Raw genomic sequence first — 19,521 nt, 5'->3', positions numbered from 1 at the left:
TCGCTATCCTATATATAGTGGTCGCTATCCTATATATAGTGGTTGCTATCCTATGTATAGTGGTCGCTATCCTATGTAAAGTGGTCGCTATCCTATGTATAGTGGTCGCTATCCTATGTATAGTGGTCGCTATCCTATGTATAGTGGTCGCTAACCTATGCATAGTGGTTGTTAACCTATGTATAGTGGTCGCTAACCTATGTAAAGTGGTCGCTAACCTATGTATAGTGGTCGCTAACCTATGTATAGTGGTCGCTATCCTATGTATAGTGGTCGCTATTCTTTGCACTATCCGGGAACACCCCGGATTATCTTCCAAGAACTGCCGAGATCAAGTGCTGGGCAATTTGGTCACAGGCTGCATTAATAAAAATGCCACCACAAAACAGGATTCAAACAAGTTTACACGGATATACAAAATTTCGTATCTCTGTCAGCGACGACAGACCCTATGCTATGGCGAGACTGGTGCTTGTCATCGGAATGTGGAATTTCCAGGGCTGGCACAAGAAGATGAGCAATGCCCCAAGGTTGTGCGAGAAGGGAGACAACTTGTGAGTCGTTTGGTGCTGACTTTTTTTTTTATTACAAAGCAGTTGGAAACGGGTCGAACAATGACAAATTTTTGCACGTCAAGTGGGGAGTTAGAAATCTGCAAGTTTCCCATCGAGGCGAGGAGCAGGGCCTGAGGGAAACTCCACACTCACTCGGTCTAAGCTAGACTCAAATACAAACGTGTGAAAGATCGGCTCCGCGCGTGACATGTAGGTCAGTGTGTGTGTGTGTTTGTCACAGTGGAGAACGCAGGTGGTGGGTGCATCCGCCATCCGTATCAGTCAGTGAACACCTGGGTCTGTCCCGTGACCGGCCAGCAACGAGCCTTCAGGACTTCCCAGGGCCTTAAAAGTGCACCTAGCCTGGCACAAGCGCTGTCGTGACGTCGCCGTCACTTAGTGGCGGATGGCAGCTGTTGTTGTAATGTCGAGTGTGTTGCACATGCGTGTCAGCGTATGAAGATGAGTGTCAATGTAGGCAAATGTATGTGCACATGGATTTGTGTGTACAAGTCAGCACGCACGCGCGTGTACGCAAACGTACATGCATTATGTAGTAGGCTTGAAATTATTCAATTAAAATGTATTCTTATGCCAAGGATAAATACATGGAATCGCACGTTTAAGTTTTATTTATGATTACTGGCAATCGTGTGCGAATTACACGCCCATATTACCAAGGTTAAATTAACAAAAGAGCCAGGACATAGCAGACAGACAGTACAAACGCAGTACAAAAGAGACAAAGATAAACGATTCTTCATATGAATCGTGATCCCGAATCATGAAAAGCCATCGAGCAACCAGGAGAGGCGAACCTGGGACAGGCCTCGTCCTGACACAAATTCTACATCCATAGTGGGCATACATGAACGTGCACACTTGTGTAATGCACACCGAGTATGGTATGAGCGCTTATGTACAGTGGAAGCTGGATATAGTCACACCTTGTGTGTAGATACGTATTAGCCAGGCATCGGTGACTCCAGTTTGACTCCCCCCGCCTGTAATCCAGCACTGTGGAGGCGGAGATTGGTGGATCGTGCAAATGCTGCAAAACTCCCTTCATGTTGAGGTGTAGCCGTACCCCGGCTTGCCAGGAGAAGGCGGCACGGCATCTCTAGCACCTCCAGCTGTCCTCTCCGTATGACGCAGACTGTTGCCCAACCATGCATGTGCGCGTTTCCTCCGGGTGCCCCGGTCTCCTCCCGCTCCGTGCGTAAAGCACTCATTCATTGGTTGCAAACATCTTAATGTGTCGAGGAGCTTGGGCAATTCGTTGGTGCCAGGGTCCCTCAGACAAAGTCGTTCTCTCTCTCTTCTAGAGCGAGCGATACTCAGCGGCGGCACGCTGAAATTATTATTACTACTACTGCGCAGCATATTTTTGTAAGTAAAAAAACCAACACATCCTTACATCAGACTGGTTGGGGGCGAAGCAAAGGGGCAACTTCTGATGCAAGTCGAGTTCAGATAATTTCAGCCGCGTTGGTTTAACACAAGCGACATTTAACCGATGCTGCTGAAATTGTGCCCTACGGGAACGCCACGTGGCTGCTGGGATGTGTAGAGAAATACCGGTGTCTTTTTATGTGGACGGATTGATAAATGAAGGTGCATTGTTTTCTGATTTATTTTGTGACTCCCAAGCGTTGTGTGCTAATATCCAGCTTATACTTTATTTGTGTGTGTGTGTGAATTGTCACGCGTACATGACATTGTATTCCTGTGCTGGTGAATCAGCCGATCACCACATTACAACCTCCGTCTACTGACCGCCTTGCTCCTCCGACACGTAGTAGTGCGGGTTTTCAAAGCCGGGCTGTAACGGACGGAGATGGGGGCGGGGGTGGGAGAAACACGCGTATCAGGAATTATTATGATTCCAGTTTGCCCTGAAAGAAGCCTCAACGAGTCTCAAGACTGTTTCACGAGAATCCTGCCATGTATTTTTCAGTATAAGGGGGGTGGGGGGGGGGGTAGAGATGTTGCTGCTGTGTAATCCCAACCGAGTAGTTTGCAGGCAATTTTTTGTGATTGTGGCGGTGATGTTGGCGGTGCTGGTGATGGCGATGTTACCGTGGGAACCGTGGCGCTGCTGCGCGGCTCGGAGATTTTCGAGCTGTCGCCGCCGCCGTTGTTGTTGTCACGGCGACGCTTCGCATAGTACGCGGTGATCACCACGCCGATCAAGAGCAACACCGCGACCACCGTCACCACGGGAACCACGATCGTGTGAATGACTACAACCAGTGACACATGGCGACACGTGTTAGCATTGCACGTGCCAACGTAAAGCAAAGAAACGCGCGTCAACAGACACGGTGAACAGATACGTGAACACACGCCCCCCCGCCCCTCCCGACCCCACCAATCCCTACTCCAAAAATGAGATGTACAACATACAGCTAATCCTGGATTTAGAAAAGGGATGCGTTCTTTAAAAAAACCCACTAAATTTCGTAAATCGAAATGGCTTTACCCATTCATTGACCACGAACAATCAGCGATGTGTTTCGGAAAAGCCATTCCAACTCTACGTCTCACACCGATATCACTTTGAACGATACCAAAATTACAATAATGAGCATAAACATGAAAACGAATGGATAGTAATTAATTTAAAAGAAAAATAATGTACCTTTTCAGGGAACCCACTAAGAGATCTGCAAGTTGTAATGACTGGAAAGGTGACGTGGAGGCGTCACTGCTGCACTGCAGGGATACCGTTGACAAGGTCGCGGATGGACGAAGCTGCTTCCCATGTGATCTCAAGGCGCATGCCTTGTGACATGTCGTTAACGAGGAAATTCGATTTCGTATATCGAAAAAGTGTCAATAGCTTGGCAACTGCGTTAACGCAAAATTTCGTAAACTGAATGTTCGTAAATCGAGGGATACCTGGAATTCGCTGAACCAAATAGACATGTCACTGGTATAGCTATGGAACACTTCTGGAACTTTGTGGTGAAAATATGTCAAATAGTGTAGGAGCCAGAGAGCATTCCGCGTCACATCCAAAGTTGAACAGGGAATGGCCATAACTCCTGGCCACGCAGCATGACCCGGGCCTGCCCACCATCATCAAGGTCCTCAATGATCGTCAGCAGAGGGTCAGAAATCCCAAAAGCATGGAGAATAACCCACAGCCCAGGCCTCGTGATGGTATTGTACGTCGCGACCATTTTGATAAGGCCTCTCCATGGCATCATAGGCCTTGACCAGGTTAATAAAGCTGAGATGTCGGTTTGTGTTGACACGTGAACACACATGGATGCATGAACACACACCGTGCATCCTGAACACTCGCAAATGTTATAAAACACACATACGAACACGCGCACGCACAATTACACGTACAAATAAAATGCATTCATCACACATCCACACTCGTGAACCCGTTTGACGAATCACAGGCACGTGTAAATACACACGACACAGACATGAAAACTACAGCGAACACGCGTGCCAACACAAAAGGTTGAACATACGAGAAATTACACACCAATGCTCACGCCTTAATGCACACTTATGCATATATACACACACACGTGTGAATACACGCGTGTGCACGCGCGCAATTGCTGGAAGTGTATTTGATTTGAAAGCGCTTTAATCAAATGTTTAATTATTATTTTTAGCACACACCTTTGTGTGGGTTGATTGGAGTCTTCTCAGTCGTGATAACTGCAAACAGCACAGAACACAACATCAGCATCACCATTACCGACATCATCGCTGCCATCACCAAAGATACTTTTGTCATCATCACTCTCATCATCATCATCAATATCGCGATTATCAACACCGCTGTCACTGTCATCACCATGTGTGGCGTTCGCGATGGCGGTGTGAAGGTGGCGGCGCATTTGCCACCTGTTGCTGAGGTTCGCCATGTGCATCATACAGGGTGCTGAGGTTCGCCACGTACATCATACAGGGTGCTGAGGTTCGCCATGTACATCATACAGGGTGCTGAGGTTCGCCATGTACATCATACAGGGTGCTGAGGTTCGCCACGTGCATACAGGGTGCTGAGGTTCCCCACGTGCATACAGGGTGCTGAGGTTCGCCACGTTCATCATACAGGGTGCTGAGGTTCGCCACGTCCATACAGGGTGCTGAGGTTCGCCACGTGCATACAGGGTGCTGAGGTTCGCCACGTGCATCATACAGGGTGTTGAGGGGTGCCACGTGCATCATACAGGGTGCTGAGGTTCGCCACGTGCATCATACAGGGTGCTGAGGTTCGCCACGTGCATACAGGGTGGTGAGGTTCGCCACGTGCATACAGGGTGCTGAGGTTCGCCGCGTGCATACAGGGTGCCGTGGTGGCGAGATGTTAACTACCTCGGCTGGTATGCAGGAGGTCGTGGGTTCGATCCTAACCCTGATGCCTGCTGCTGTATATTTTGAGTTTTTGAATGTTCTCCCCGTGGTTGCGTGGATTTTTTTCCGGGTCCTCCGGTTTTTCCCCTCCACATTTAGAAACGTGCGTTTAGACAACTTGGCTGACGTAAATTTCCACGTGATAAGCCACTTCGTTGATCTATCATTTGTGGCCAGGTCGCTTCTGAAAAATAGCTATATAACTCAGTGGGCCTTACCTGGTAAAATAACAAATAGTTTTAAATAGTTGTTACATACACACTACTGCACCTCATGAGCGTCTAATAAGGCCACCACCTCCAGGTGACGGGCAGTGCGAGTACCACACATGACCAGTCGCCTCCGTCATCACTCCACCCTGGTCCATCTGGGTACAATTCCCAGCCCAGGCAATGCAAACATCGGTGCCCGGTTCTCCGTGGCCTCTCCCCTAGGTGCACTCATAACATAAAATGAAAGTACCCTGACTAGTGCGGCAGATGAAGCCGCGCTTCTGCTCGCAATCCTGGTCGTTCCAGGTGCCGTCGTGGTGGTAGAACTCGACGCACGACTCAAGGAATGCCTCTTCGTGCATGATGTCGTTGGGCTCCCCGTCCGCCCAGTTGGTGTAGCCGACAGGAGTGTCGTCAGCCCACGACCAGCCCACTGCTCGCGCACGGAGACACGGGGGGCAGTATTCAGAGGTGAGGGGAGAAGCGTGGGCATAAGGGCACAGAGAGACAGGGGGAACTATTAAGGGAAGTGCGGAGAAGCTGGGGGGAGAGGGTGTGGATGGAAATGAAGACATCGGGGCATGAAGAGAACTAGGGGGAGATATTGAAAGACGCGGGGAGAAGCAGAGAGAGGGTTTGTGTGCCCGTGCGTTTTCCGCGTGCGTGTCTGCGCGTGCCCGTGCGTGTGCGCGCGTCTCACGGAGCTCGTCTCGTCCAAGTCCAATCCACAGGTTGTGGTAGCGAGTGAAGTTTGCACGTAGTAGGAACTCGGTGTCGGCGCGGCTGTGTATGGACGCCAGGTGGGACCTGTGGACGATCTCGCACTCCTGGCGAGCCTCGGGCCACGTGGTCGCGCCTACACGGGCGCACCGATGTCGTCGTGCAGATACGGACACACGTGGGGATCAACACACACGCACACGGACAGTCATTAACATGCACAAACAGGAATTAAACACACACAGACATATCAACACATACAAGCATAGACATACATACTGGTATTAAAACACATAAGCACAGCTACTGGGACACACAGACACAGCGAGAAACATTTCTAGCATTCATACCAGCATCACCCGGCACACAGAGCTGTTCACTGGGGCTCCGGATGGACAGAAGCACAGCATGTACAGATAAGCGCACAAACAGACATGAGGACAGACTGACAGGCCGACGCAAATTTGGAGACACGGGCAAAGCACGTGAACACTCGTGCACACGAGCATACGGACACGGACACACGGACAGACACGCGGACGCCCAGGCACGTGTGCACACGCAGGCACACTGGACGCACCCCCAAGGCTTCCGTCAAAGATGAAGTAGCAGTGGCGTCCGTACGGCTGCCAGCCATTCCAGCAGCTCCCGCCAGCCGCTGGCGGCGTCGGCGGAGGAGGCTCTACATGAGGACACGGGGACACGCGGGGGTGTGAAGCGTTCCTGTGTGCGCGTTGCGAGCGTCCACTTGTGTGTGGGCGGGCACGTTTGTGTGTGTGCGTGCATGCCCACGTGCACGCGTGCTTGAGCGTATGCAAGTGTACATGTGGGCACCGGCGCTCGCGGATGCGTACGTGCACCCAAATGTGCACTTGAGTGCGTGCGTGCGTCTGTCGGTGTGCACGTGTAAACGTCGCTGTGGTCGCGTGCATTGCGCAGGTGGTGCGGGCGCTCGGTGCGTGTACTGGAGTGTTGACGCACGCATCTGTACGCGCGCGTGCGCGTGTGCACACGCACCGCTGTTGTACTCGCACACGTAGTGCAGGTGTCGCGAGCACTCGGTGTCGTTCCACGAGCCGCGAAAGAATCCGATGCCGCTGGCGCTGACGCAGCCCTGTCCGGTCCCGCGGGACGGCTCCCCTAGGCCCCAGTTCGAGTAGAGCACGGGCCAGCCGTCCGACCAAGTGTACTCTCCCTCCTTGACCTACGCGCATGCGGGAGGCACGAGGGAGGCACGGGGGTGAGTGGAGAAGTGCAGGAAAGCGCGGGGAAGACAGAGGTACGCATTGGGAGACGTGGGGAGACATGGGGATGCGTGACGACACAGGGGAGAGACACGGGGACACTTCGGCGTGATTAAATCACAGTGGGGGCGAAACGTTCGTCACATGCCCAGCAATAAACCTTTTATTTGTTCTTTTTTTTAATCTGTCATCTGGCTCATTTGTGTCAACATTACCTGCAAAACATTGAATGCACATGTTACCAAAAATTTATTGAACAAAAAACTATCACCTACTCCTATGTATTTACAAATTGTCGGTGCCCTGAAAGGCCCAGCGCCAAAGGGCCCGGTCCTCCTCGTCCACCAGCGCCCCCCCGACCCTCGCCGCCAAGGCCGTCGCCCACCTTGTCGCTGAGCCCGATCCACATGTCGTCTTTCTCGGGCTGTGCGGCGGCGTTGAGGAATGCCTGCTCGTAGGCCGAGTCGACGCTGGCGAGGTCGGCGCCGGGGTGCATGGCCCGGCACGCGTCGCGCGCCGCTTCCCAGGTGGCGACGCTGTCGCTCACGCGGTAACAACTGGTCCCGCGCGTCGACGTGAAGCCCGCCGGGCAGTGACCACTCGTGGGCTTCGGGTCGGGAATCACGGAGTCTGCGGTGCCCGGGGGTTGCGGGGGGGAGCGGGGCGTGCGGGGGGCGCAGGGGCGGGGCGAGGTGGGAAGGTGGGAACACACGCGGGGTCGGACAACGCAAGATGCAACCATCTGATGTCTAACGGTCAGCTCCACTAGCGATGAATTTTTGCTTCTCTTCTGTCTCCCTTGTAATTGATTGTCGGTTTTGGTCCTGTGCTGTATTCCTAGCATCGAATTTGCATGTCATTTAAATATAATTTGCATGTATCGTAAGTGATATTAATCAACGAATCATAGATGCCTAGGGGAGACACAAGGGGCAAACACAGGGGAGACAGAGGGAGACGCACAGGATGACACATGGGGAGACATATAGAAGGACACACGGGGAGAGACACACGGGGAGACAGTCAGGGGAATACTTGGGGTGATAGCCAATGCCATCTCACCAGCACTTCCTTTTGGCCAGACCCAATCATTACCCAACCTGCATGCACCACTCCTATGACCCTCACCACAAGAATGAGAAATGGCTACCACCACTGGATCAATAACCAATAGACATACGCTCAATGAAACTGCACCATTGGAAATTCCACATTCTTATGGAAGGGGCCATATGTCTGAACATGTTGTGGCGCTCACCTTTTTTCATGTGGCACACAAAGCCGCGTACAACGGAGCAGGGCAAGTCATTCCAGCGGCCGGTAGACCGGCCATGATGAACCATCTCCGTACAGTGCTCCTACACATGAACACAAAGACAAAGATTCCCCGTATAGCCTTAGCAGACTGTTGGGGTAAGTGCTGTTAGTGAGTACCTATGAAGGCCAGCACGGTACACGAGGGGGTGGGTGGCCAGCATCGTGCCCCGGCCGCCTTTGTCTCCCAAGTGGCGATATTTATACACCGCACCAGGTATTCATCTGAGGCTTATTCGACCAATAGGGGCCGTCCAAAAATGACGTCACGCGATTTTGGACGATTTTTTATCCCCCCCCCCCCTCGTCAGACGGCATCACAAAAAGTCAACCCCCCCCCCCTCAAATATGACGCCACAAAGCTCTGCCCCGCCCCCTCCAAAAAAAATATATAGAACATGCTTCAAATCGCTTTAAACTATTGTTATTGTAGTGCGGATTTAATGTGGCGCTGCACTCTGATGTTGTAGGAGAAAACATGTATTAAAAAGTCTATTTAATGAAGTAGAACGTGTTGTCTATATTTATTTAAAGTTGCGCAATTTGATGTGACGTCACATTTCTCTGGTGTTGGCCGTGAGCGGGCATCGAACTCGGATCGCTGGGTTCGTAGCGCAGCGCGCTAAACCGCTGCAACACACGTGCTAGGGCAGCTCTATAAAGATAACGATGGTCCACTCCCTTTAGTGTTCAACAGACTGCTCGGGCAAATGCTGTTAGCGAGTCTCTGATAAGGCCAGCAAGGGACACGAGGGGGTGCCTTGGTGTGACTCCCCACGTGCGCCTCGCCCTTTTAACTTACCCCCCAAAAGCCGTCGTTGTTGGGCTCCCCGCCGTTCCAGTTGGTGAAGGTGACGCGGCTCCCGTCGACCCAGGTGAATTCCCCCTCGGAGAGCAAATCCGAGAAGCCGATCCACACAGACACTCCCAGCCCCTCCAGGTGGCTCGCCACAAAGTCTGACCGGGGGACAATGGAGACAAGCAGTGGGGACAAGCAGAGGGGAACATGGTCATGGCGCCGTGGGTGGTGAGATGTTAACTAACTCGCCTGGTATGCAGGAGGTCGTGGGTTCGATCCTGACCCCGACGCCTCTAGATTTTTTTGCATGTTCTTCCTGCGGTCGTGTGGATTTTTTTCCGGGCCCTCCGGGTTTTTCCCTCCACATTTAGAGACATGTGTTTAGACTATTTGGCTGATATACATTTCCATGTGATAAGCCACTTTGTTGGCCAGGTCACTTCTGAAATAGAGCTATATAGCTCAGTGGAGCTATACACGGCGCGGGGGGGGGGGGGACACAGAAACACAAGAAGGCACCGAATATATGGGGTCACACATGGCGACGAGGAAATATTGGGGGGCCATCGGAGAGACAATAAAACAAGGAGACACGTAACATACACAGAAGGTGCGCTCTCTCTCTCTCTGTACCGCTCATTGTGTCTCTCTCTCTCCGTGTACCGTGGCATGCGTACCGTTCTCGCGGTGCGTGCTGATCACGGCGAGGTCGCCCCCATTGTAGCGGCACCAGGCGCGAGCGTCGCTCCAGCTCGAGCGGACTCCCTCCTCGGCAGTGCCGCCCGCCGCTCCCTTCACCAGGAAGCACTTATTGCCAAAGAGCATCCAGCCTGCGTCGTCACGTACCGGCGGCGACGCGCGAGGAGAGGTGGGACACACGCGGGAGACAGGTGAGACACACGGCAACGTGGGGACAGGCGAGGACAAGCGGGGACACAAGGAGACACTGGGGCAGGTGAGGATATACGGGGATGGGTGGGGACAAGCGGGGACACAGGGACACAGGTGAGGACACACGTGGACAGGTGGGGACACACGGGGAAAGGTGAATATAAGCAGAACACATCTGCATCTGCAAGCGTGGCCTCAACAGTGCGTGATGGCGGTGGTGGTGCTGGTAGTGGTTGTGCAAGTGGGGAGCTGTAGTGTAGCGGTTAGCGTGCTGCGCTACAAAGCCGGCAACACGAGTGACGATTATTTTAATCGGTCCTGGGCCTCCCCTAGGTCGACTCAGCCTCAATTGAGTGCCTAGTGCGATGTGTAAAAACATCGGCACTAGGGAGAAAAAAGCGGCCCGGATGTGGTGCTGGCGACCCACGCCTTCGTGTGCCGTGCCAGCCTTCAATAGGTGCTTGCTAACAGCACTTGCCCCAACAGTCTGTTCGGGCTACACGGGGGAATCTTTGTTCTTGTGTTGTGTGTGTACGTGCACGCGTGCGTGTTTGTGCGCGCAGCAAGTACCCCTCGGGCAATTGCCATGCCACGGCGGGGTCGGGGGGGGTCGCGTATGCGAGCCTCCTGGGTACTTCTTGCAGATGTAGCCCATGCTCGACTGGCCACAGTTGTAGTCGCTCCACTGACCTGGGGGGGGGGGGGGGCAGAGGGAGAGGTTTGGGGAGAGCAGAGCAGAGGAGAGAAGGGAAGGTGGTGAGGACGAGGTCGAGCTTAGGGTTCGTGAAGTGGGTCACCACATTCTCCGGATTGTTTTTATGTCTTTATGTATTGTTAATAAACTCAATCACCCAATCTCAAGATTCGTTTTCAGCAGGGGTCCTGGTAAGATTTCGTAGCAGGTCCCACTCTAGGTGGGCGCTGGCCTGGGCACTGCACCACAGCAATGACCCTTTGACCCCACCCACGTTCACTCTGCTTCGCGGCCCATCATTTGATACGATGCCCCCCCCCCCAAAGTGTTCTCCCCCCCCCTCCGTGTCGTCCCCCACCCCCCAGGGTCCCCGTGCACCCCCCTCCATTCCGCCCCCCCCCGTGTCCCCCCCCCCATACCCCCAACACAGAATCTCTACTGGATCACCCCCCCCCTCCTGCGACACAGAGGCCAGGCCTCTGTGTCACAATTGCGATGCATTTCCCAGTGAATGAATACGTTTAAATTTCGATTTAAAGTTTTCGTGACTGCAAGGATTCAGCTTGAATGCTCTGTCGTCCCGACAGTTCTGTTCTTTCACCCGAAGAAGGCTACTTGTGTTGTGGCCGAAACGTTGTGAGAATTTTATTGTCTTATTTTACTTTATTACTTTATTCTCATTCTACGTGACTTCACCGAAAGAACTTAAAGAAGATGAACACGTCGAGTAAATGTTTAATTGGACCGTGATGCCACAACGGCTTCCTCCTCTTCTTTGAACGACTTTGAACTGCGAAGCAGACGTAGTTTGCGATTGGGACACGAAATTAAATCGCCGGGGCCTGCGTACCGTTTAGGCGGGACATGGCCACGCACTGCTCCGCACCCCCAGCATCGTTGGGCTCCCCGTGACCCCAGTTGGTGAACCCCACGGGACTCAAGTCCGTCCACCTGGTGGGGAGAGACGACGCACGTGGAGGCGCAGTGAGACACAGACACAATGGGATATGGACACACAGAGACCCAGACAAATGGAGACACAGACACGTGTGGCACATTAGAGGTGGAACATTCTTTCAATTATTTCTTCGTGCAAGCGAGGGGAGTAAAGTGTGGTTTTGTGAAAATTCTCGTGTGCTGTGCAGTGCATCAATGCACGTGTGTACAGCAGCAGCATGTGGTGACTGAGTTGGGCCTGTGGGTGGCTGGCAGGGTTATTGATTAACCAGACGTGTACACCAGTCACGTGGTTAATGGCGACGCGGTTGAGGATTGCTGTGTGTGACACCACGTGCTGTTGCATTAAACAGGTAAGGGACCCAAGGGTTGTTTTTGATCGTTATAGAAATGTTCTCGACTTGTTCTCTACTGGTTCTAGACTTCAAGCTTGGCTTTGAATTGTTAGTTTGTAATATATTCAATTGTAGGGGTTTTAGCACTGTAAAGGATGACGTACTGTAGTTAATACTTGTAATTCTCTAACCCTAATACTGTTTATTTGATAATCATGCCCATGACTACTAGCAATGCTATTGAGAATAGAACACATGTATAGTAGGAAGTTGTACAATGGTGACAAGTAAAGTACGTATACTGTACACATACAGTCCAGATAATGGGTGTAAGATACCGATATAAATGGATGGTATAGGATTAAAGTAATATGTGAAGTGCAAAGGTTATTGTCTACTATCAGTAGTAGAATTGGGTTTAAAATAAACTGTTATTGATTAACCGGACTTGTACACCAGTCACGTGGTTAATGACGACTCTGTTGAGGATTGCTGTGTGTGACACCACGTGCTGTTGCATCTTACAGATTGACCACAATAAATGTGTTTTCCCTCGATTTGGAGCACCTGCCCACGTCCTTCATTTCGAGTGTGCAACACACGGTGAGACCCAGACACATAGAGACTCAGACACATAAGAGACCCAGACACATAGAGACCCAAACGCATAGACACCCAGACACATACAGACACAGACACATAAAGACACAGGCACAGTGATACACGGACACATAGAGACGCAGACACATAGGGACAGAGATACATCAACACATAGAAACATAGATGCTATGGGACACAGACACAATGAGACATAGAGATAAGGAGACACAGATACAAAGACACACAAACACAATGAGACACAGACATAATGAAATACGGACACATAGAGGAGCATACACAGTGGGACAAAGAGACAAATACATAAACGTAATGACACATGGACACAATGACACAGATACAATGAGACACCACCATAGATACAGACACAATAGATACATGTGCAATGACACAGACATAGACACATCTACACCCCCAGGGAGACACACACACATAGACACATCTACACCCCCAGGGAGACACACAGACATAGACACATCTACACCCCCATGGAGACACACAGACATAGACACATCTACACCCCCAGGGAGACACACACACAGATGCAGACACACTGGCCGTGCAGCTACATCTGTGCACGTGTGTGCATGTAGCAGTGTGCGCGCACATGTGTATGTTTGTATGTATGTATGCGTGTGTTCCTCTCGCGCGTGTTTGTATAAATATCTCAGCAAATTCGTTTTCGTTGGCCCTCAGAGGGGGAAATTCAAGATTATTATGGAAGGGGTCGAGTCTCAATTAGATGGAGACTATTGACTTACAACAAATCAGTACTCATATTACTGACCTGGCAAAGGTGAGGATGATGATGCTGATGATAGCGTAGTTGACCCCTGTCCAGGATATGAACTCGTAACTTTCCAAGTTGAATTAACAGGTCTATGTGTGTGTGTGTGTCTTTGTGTCCCCATTTTTCCATTTTCACATGCATGTCCCTGTTTATGTCTCAGTCCTTCCCTGTCCCCGTGTTTCCCCATGTGTCCCCCCATGTGTCCGCCCCCCCCCCCCCCCCCATGTGTCCTCGTGAATCGACCCACCTGTACTGGCCCTCGATGTTCCCGATCTCCCAGAGTCCAATCCACGACAGGGCTGAATCTCCTCTGCCCACCTGAAAATCAACAAAGTCACCACCACCAACTACAACATCGACGCCATTGACCGTTACAACACATGCTCTGGCATCATCAACTAGGCACGGAAGCCATCCAATATTTCTATGACGCGTCACAATTCTGGCATTTCGAGGGGCAGAGAGGTACGTCCGATCAACATATTTGAGTTCATTTTCCCGTGCATCCCTGCGTGTCCTCGCATGCACCCTCGCGTCCCTGTGTATTCCCACTCATCTCCGGGCATCCCTGTACGTGCCCGCGTATCCCCGCACTTCCCAGTGTGTTTCATTTGTCCCCGGGTGTTGCAAAAGGGGTCCCGCGCGAGTCCCCGTGAGTCCCCGCTAGTCCCTGCACGTCCCCGCGCATCTCAGTCGTACCAGGCCGGACAAGTATGTCTGCTCGGCCAGGCTGTGCACGGATGCGAGCATGGCTCCGTCGGAGAGGCAGTTCTCCAAGGCGGAGTAGAAGTCGGTGCGCTGTGTGTCGTTGTAGAGGTAGCACACGTTACGGAACTTGCGCCAGCCTGGACTGAAGCCACACTCGGGGGCTGCGGGCAAAGAGACACACACACACACACACGCACTCACTCATAGACTGAGACACAGGTGCCCCGTACACACACACAATGATCCCTCTGCCACTGCGTAGCCTTTATCAGGGTGCTGAGGCCGATCTTATTAGCGAGCACCAATGAAAGCCGGCACGGCGCACAAGAATGTGATGATTGTTTTTACACACTGCACCAAGTACTCATTTATGATTGAGTTGAGCTCGAGGAGGGCCCATGACTAGTTTGGATACCACTCACCACCGATGTTAGTTGTGACCAGTGTTCAAAACTCAGGTGTTTGGGTTTGTACCATGTTGCGCTAACTACTATGCAACAGAGACACAAACATACATACACACACTCCAAAATACCACCCACTCCACCCTCCCCCTTGTATCCTACATGGACTTTTGTGCCGTCAGCGAGCACCCATCAAGGACAGAACAGCACACGAGCGAGCGGTGTGGCCGGGGCCCCACTCTGGCCACCTTGTCACCATGCGTACACCCATGCCCTTGCTCATCTCTTGCGTGACACGAGTATTCGCACACCTGCCCCTGTGCCCGCGCGTTGGTCTGCATGCCTTCCCCCCCCGCCCCCGTCATCCCAGCCCCCAGGTGTCTCCCAGCGTCTTCCCAGCGGTGCTCACCGGGCTGGTCGGGTGGGAAAGTGGGCGGCACCACAGGCTGAATGAAGCGCGGGATGCGGCAGACCCAGTCGCGCACGGCGTCGCAGTTGAGGTCGTTCCAGAAGGAGGATCTGCCCCACGACACCGACACCTCCACGCAGTCCTCCACACTCTGCACGTCGTTAGGCTCCCCCGGCCCCCAGTTGGTGTGATCCACGGGCGTCCCGTCCGACCACTCCATCTCTGGGGGCGGGGGGAAAGTGAGGGCACACAACGGGGACAGGGGAGACCGGCGGACAGGGAGACAAGGGGGGGCAAGAGTACTCCATGAATATCATGGAGGGGTCCGTTCAGCGCAGGGCAGAAAACCACAGCGGTACCCGTGAGCTGCTGGGTCGGGTTTTCAGCCGCCCGTGATGAGATTAAACCACGCTCTAAAGTGTGGCGAGCTGATGATCTCAGCCTGGTGACTAATGGTTGCACACACAAAAGTAATATTAAGTTTGGTGCGTAAAAACGTTATATGGCTAAATTCAAAATTCTAGCACTTATACAGTGTAGAGGTGCTCGAAGTAGTCCTGCAATCTCTTCTTTCACGGGCTGTTCTCCGACCCACTTGGGTTATGCATTGCTCAGTTAAGAACTCCAAATGGACATTTCACTGATGGCACAAGTGGAATAAATTTGGAGGGAAAAGGCATGTGCAATACTGTTTTATATATGCGTTAGAGTTGCACTCTGTATCTCCCTGCCGTGATTTCGAGGTGTGCTGTGCTTTGTTCGGCACGGTATCCCACTTGTCGCTCCACGCGCTCCGTGCCGAAAAAACACCCGCTACAACCCAAAGCAATAGAGCCAAGATTATTATGTATTTTTTTTTTTACAAATCTATATTTCCACTGTGACAAAATCCACATCAAATGACGAGCAAGCGGGCAAGCGGAGAACATTCCCCTGCACAGAGGGCACTGCCCACCTCCGGTGAGGCCCAACGCGTGGAGGCCAATCCAGAGATTTCGCCCGGCCGACAGCCCGGCCACGTAGGCCTCTTCGGCAGCGCTGTGGAAGCTCGCCAGCTCGGCGCCCTTCAGCTGGCAGTCGTGCCGCGCCTCGTGCCAGTTCATCCGCTGGGACGGCCGCCCCCCGTTTATCTGCAGGAGAAGAGCAGGCAGGGGCGCCACGGACAGCAAGAGGCCAGAGAGGAGCAGCACGGGGGTTGAGAGATCGGAGAGAGAGGAGGCGTACCAGGGTCAGAGGTTAGAGAGGGGCGAGGCACTGGGGTTGGAGATTGGACAGGGACGGTACCAAGGTTGTAGGTCAAAGGTGGGTGGCACAGGTTCAGAGGTCAGGGAGAGGGTTGAGAGGCTTGAGGATGGAGGGGGTGGGGAAAACATGCGTGTACGTGTACCTGTCTGCGTGTGCATGTGCTGCGCCGTCACGCCCCCGCACCTGGTAGCAGTGGTGCAGGGAGGTGGAGCCAACCCAGCCCAGGTCGGTGCGGCACGACCCCCCGGGTGGGGTGGGCTCCGGGGGGGCTGGGGTGTGGCCGGATCGCGGACGCTCGCACACGGAGCGGAGACGCGAGTTGCACGGCTCCGACTGCCACAGCCCGCCGCCCGAGGTCCCCGCCTCCATGGACACGCACGTCCCCGCCTGCGTGTCTGCACGGGGGACAGGCCGCGGAGACAACGGAGGGACAAGCGTCGATTCGGAAGAGTAGACTTCAGGAGGAGGTGGGACCAGAGGGGCGTTGGAGAATGGTGCATTACGGAGAGAGTGAATGTGTCGCCGAGCCTCAGTGCCTCTGTGTCACCTTGGCAGTCGTACGTGTGTCCTCCTCTCACTGTGGTCCCATCTCCCGTTGTCCAGTCTCCCCATATCCCCATCTCACCATGTCCCCCCCATGTTCCTGTGGCCCCATGCCCCGTGTCCCCCATGTCTCTGCATCCCCCCCATGTCTACGTGTTTCCCCATGTCTACATGTGTCCCCGTGTGTCCATGTCCCCGTGTCCCCATGCTCACCCATGTCCCAGTGTCCCACTGTGCGTCCCCATGTCTCCATGTCCCCGTGTCGCAATGCCCACGTCCCCATGTCCCCCATCTCCTTGTGGCTCCTCCCGTGTCCCCAGGCATCTTACCGGGCATGTTGCGCCCCCAATGAGTGTATGTGACGGCCATGCCGTTGTCCCAGATGAAGTCGACCCCGCCCTGGTCGTTGGGTCGCGCCGCAATGCCGAGCCACCAGCGCCCGCTCTCGCTGCCCAGCACGGCCGTCAGGAACGACTGCTCGTAGCTGCACAGGTACACGTGCGCGACACACACGTGTATACACGTGTACGCACGTGTACACATACACGTGCGTACACATGTACGGATACGTACAGATGCGCATGCATTAGCACGCACTCGCCTACGACGGTGAATACTCGCGTGCCCGTGCGCGCGCACGTGTTTATCCGCGCGTGCGTGCGTGTACGCGCTCGCGTGCATACATGTCGTGTACGTGCACGATGGTGGCGCCGTGGTCGTGGCAGAAGAGTTTCGCGAACCCACGCGCGTACTCAACCTCGTCGAGCAGATAGCACGAGTCCGCGTAGCCCAGCCAGCCCTGGAGACACACGCGGGGACACAGCAGACAACATTAATTTCTTTAGCCCAGCGTCTGCTTGAGACACGGGCACACACGAGGACACATGGCGATGGTGTTGATGGTGTGGGTGGTGATGGTGCTGGTGGTGCTCATGGTGCTAGTGCCGATGGTGATGATGGTGCTGGTGCGGATAGTGCTGATGGTGCTGGTGATGATGGTACCGATGGTGCTGATGGTGCTGATCGTGATGATGGTGATGATGGTGCTGATGGTGATGATGGTCATGATGGTGCTGATGGTGATGATGGGGATGATGGTGATGATGGTGCTGATGGTGATGATGGTGATGATGATGACGGTGCTGATGATGATGGTGCTGATGATGATGATGGTGCTGATGGTGATGATGGTGCTTGTGGTGATGATGGTGATGATGGTGATGAAGATGATGGTGCCTGTGTACCTGTGGACAGCCGTCCACGATGGGGGGCACGGAGGGGGCTGGGTAATGATTCTTGGGTTTCTCGCACACAGCAAAGTTCGGCACCGAGCACACCTGGTCATTCCAGCGCCCATCCTGCACGCACACACACAGATGCACACACACACGTGTACACACACACACGTGTACACACGTGTACACACACACATGTACACACACATGTACACACACACGTGTACACACGTGTACACACACACATGTACACACACATGTACACACACACGTGTACACACGTGTACACGCACGTGTGTACACGTGTAACACGTGCGTGTACACATGTGTACACACGTGTGTGTACACGTGTGTACACGCACGTGTACACGCGTGTGTACACACACACGTGTACACACACACGTGTTCACATACAAACAAAGATCCCTCGTGTAGCCTTAACAGACTGTTGGGGCAAGTGCTGTGAGTGAGCACCTATGAAGGTCGGCACTGTGGCACACGAGGGGGTGGGTGACTACCACTGCGCCCGGCCGCCTTCGTCTCCCTCGTGGCGATGTTTATACACCTCACCAGGTACTCATTTGAGGCTGCCCACTATACTAGCGCTATATACACACACACACTCACACAGAAGAAGACACACACACACACAGGTGCACATGCGTACACATACACGCACGTGTGTGTGTTCACGCGTACCGAGGCTCTCATCTCGACACACTGCTGCCCCAGGACGGAGCCTCCGTCTGGCTGCCCCCGGGCCCAGTTCGTGTAGCGCACGTCGCTCCCGTCCGACCACAGGAAGTAGCGCTCGATAGCTAAATCATTGAGCCCAATCCACAGCGGGCCCGATGCTACGGGGACACGGAGACACGGGGAGACAAGGAGAGACAGGAAGACAGCAAAGAGCTCATTCCAATCCGCAGTGTGCCCAACACTACAGCATCATGGAGACATGGGGAGACACGATGACACAGAGAGACATGAGAAGACAGGGAAGAGGTCGATCACAAACAGAGATGGGCTCACAGATAGAGAGAGAGAGTCTCACCCAGGTAGAGGAAGGACTCAATCCAGGCTTGCTCGGTGAAGGACCCCAGGGAGATGAGTTCAGCGCCCATAGTCAAACAGGAGCGGCGAGCGGATGCCCAGGACAGGGCTTCGGTTACAGGGTGGTAGCAAGAGTTTCCAAACTCGTGCCATTGGGCACTCTCGCACCGTAACTCTGTTGGCACACACCATCAGCGTCATTGTCATTATCAACATCATCAATATCATCAATGTCATCAATATCAATGTCATCATTATCAATATCAATGTCGTCATCCTCATTATCATCATAACCTTCATCATTATCTTCACCATTATCATCATCATCAGGAAAGTCATTATTCATCCAAAAAAGCTATTCGATGAATTTTCACAATCTGACAACGCAATTCAATTCAAGCATCGATTCT

At 53.1% G+C, this 19,521-nt stretch overlaps 1 protein-coding gene across 1 annotated transcript in view; it reads right to left on the bottom strand.

Moving 5' to 3' along the window:
• Positions 1-259: 259 nt before the first annotated feature.
• Positions 260-19,521, bottom strand: part of LOC116953251 (uncharacterized) — a 46,974-nt gene continuing 27,712 nt past the window's right edge. The window contains exons 30-52 of the mRNA XM_032973291.2: positions 19,113-19,286; positions 18,761-18,915; positions 18,071-18,184; positions 17,510-17,625; positions 17,156-17,310; positions 16,467-16,678; positions 15,994-16,168; positions 15,039-15,260; positions 14,217-14,386; positions 13,765-13,835; positions 11,668-11,768; positions 10,694-10,813; positions 9,910-10,062; positions 9,236-9,390; positions 8,378-8,477; positions 7,505-7,749; positions 6,893-7,079; positions 6,456-6,557; positions 5,856-6,011; positions 5,406-5,588; positions 4,203-4,241; positions 2,634-2,797; positions 260-2,376 (exon numbers count right to left, since the gene is read on the bottom strand). Coding sequence (XP_032829182.2) covers positions 2,323-2,376; positions 2,634-2,797; positions 4,203-4,241; positions 5,406-5,588; positions 5,856-6,011; positions 6,456-6,557; positions 6,893-7,079; positions 7,505-7,749; positions 8,378-8,477; positions 9,236-9,390; positions 9,910-10,062; positions 10,694-10,813; positions 11,668-11,768; positions 13,765-13,835; positions 14,217-14,386; positions 15,039-15,260; positions 15,994-16,168; positions 16,467-16,678; positions 17,156-17,310; positions 17,510-17,625; positions 18,071-18,184; positions 18,761-18,915; positions 19,113-19,286 — 3,323 coding nt within the window. The 3' untranslated portion in view covers positions 260-2,322. The remainder of the gene's footprint in view (positions 2,377-2,633; positions 2,798-4,202; positions 4,242-5,405; positions 5,589-5,855; positions 6,012-6,455; positions 6,558-6,892; positions 7,080-7,504; positions 7,750-8,377; positions 8,478-9,235; positions 9,391-9,909; positions 10,063-10,693; positions 10,814-11,667; positions 11,769-13,764; positions 13,836-14,216; positions 14,387-15,038; positions 15,261-15,993; positions 16,169-16,466; positions 16,679-17,155; positions 17,311-17,509; positions 17,626-18,070; positions 18,185-18,760; positions 18,916-19,112; positions 19,287-19,521) is intronic.

The sequence above is a fragment of the Petromyzon marinus genome, chromosome 3 (assembly GCF_048934315.1).
Source record: "Petromyzon marinus isolate PM22_M1 ecotype Great Lakes invasive population chromosome 3, UKy_Petmar_22M1.pri1.0, whole genome shotgun sequence".
Lineage (NCBI taxonomy): Eukaryota > Metazoa > Chordata > Hyperoartia > Petromyzontiformes > Petromyzontidae > Petromyzon > Petromyzon marinus.
Note: the sequence above shows the minus strand (reverse complement) of the source record. Positions and strands in the feature narration are given on the sequence as shown.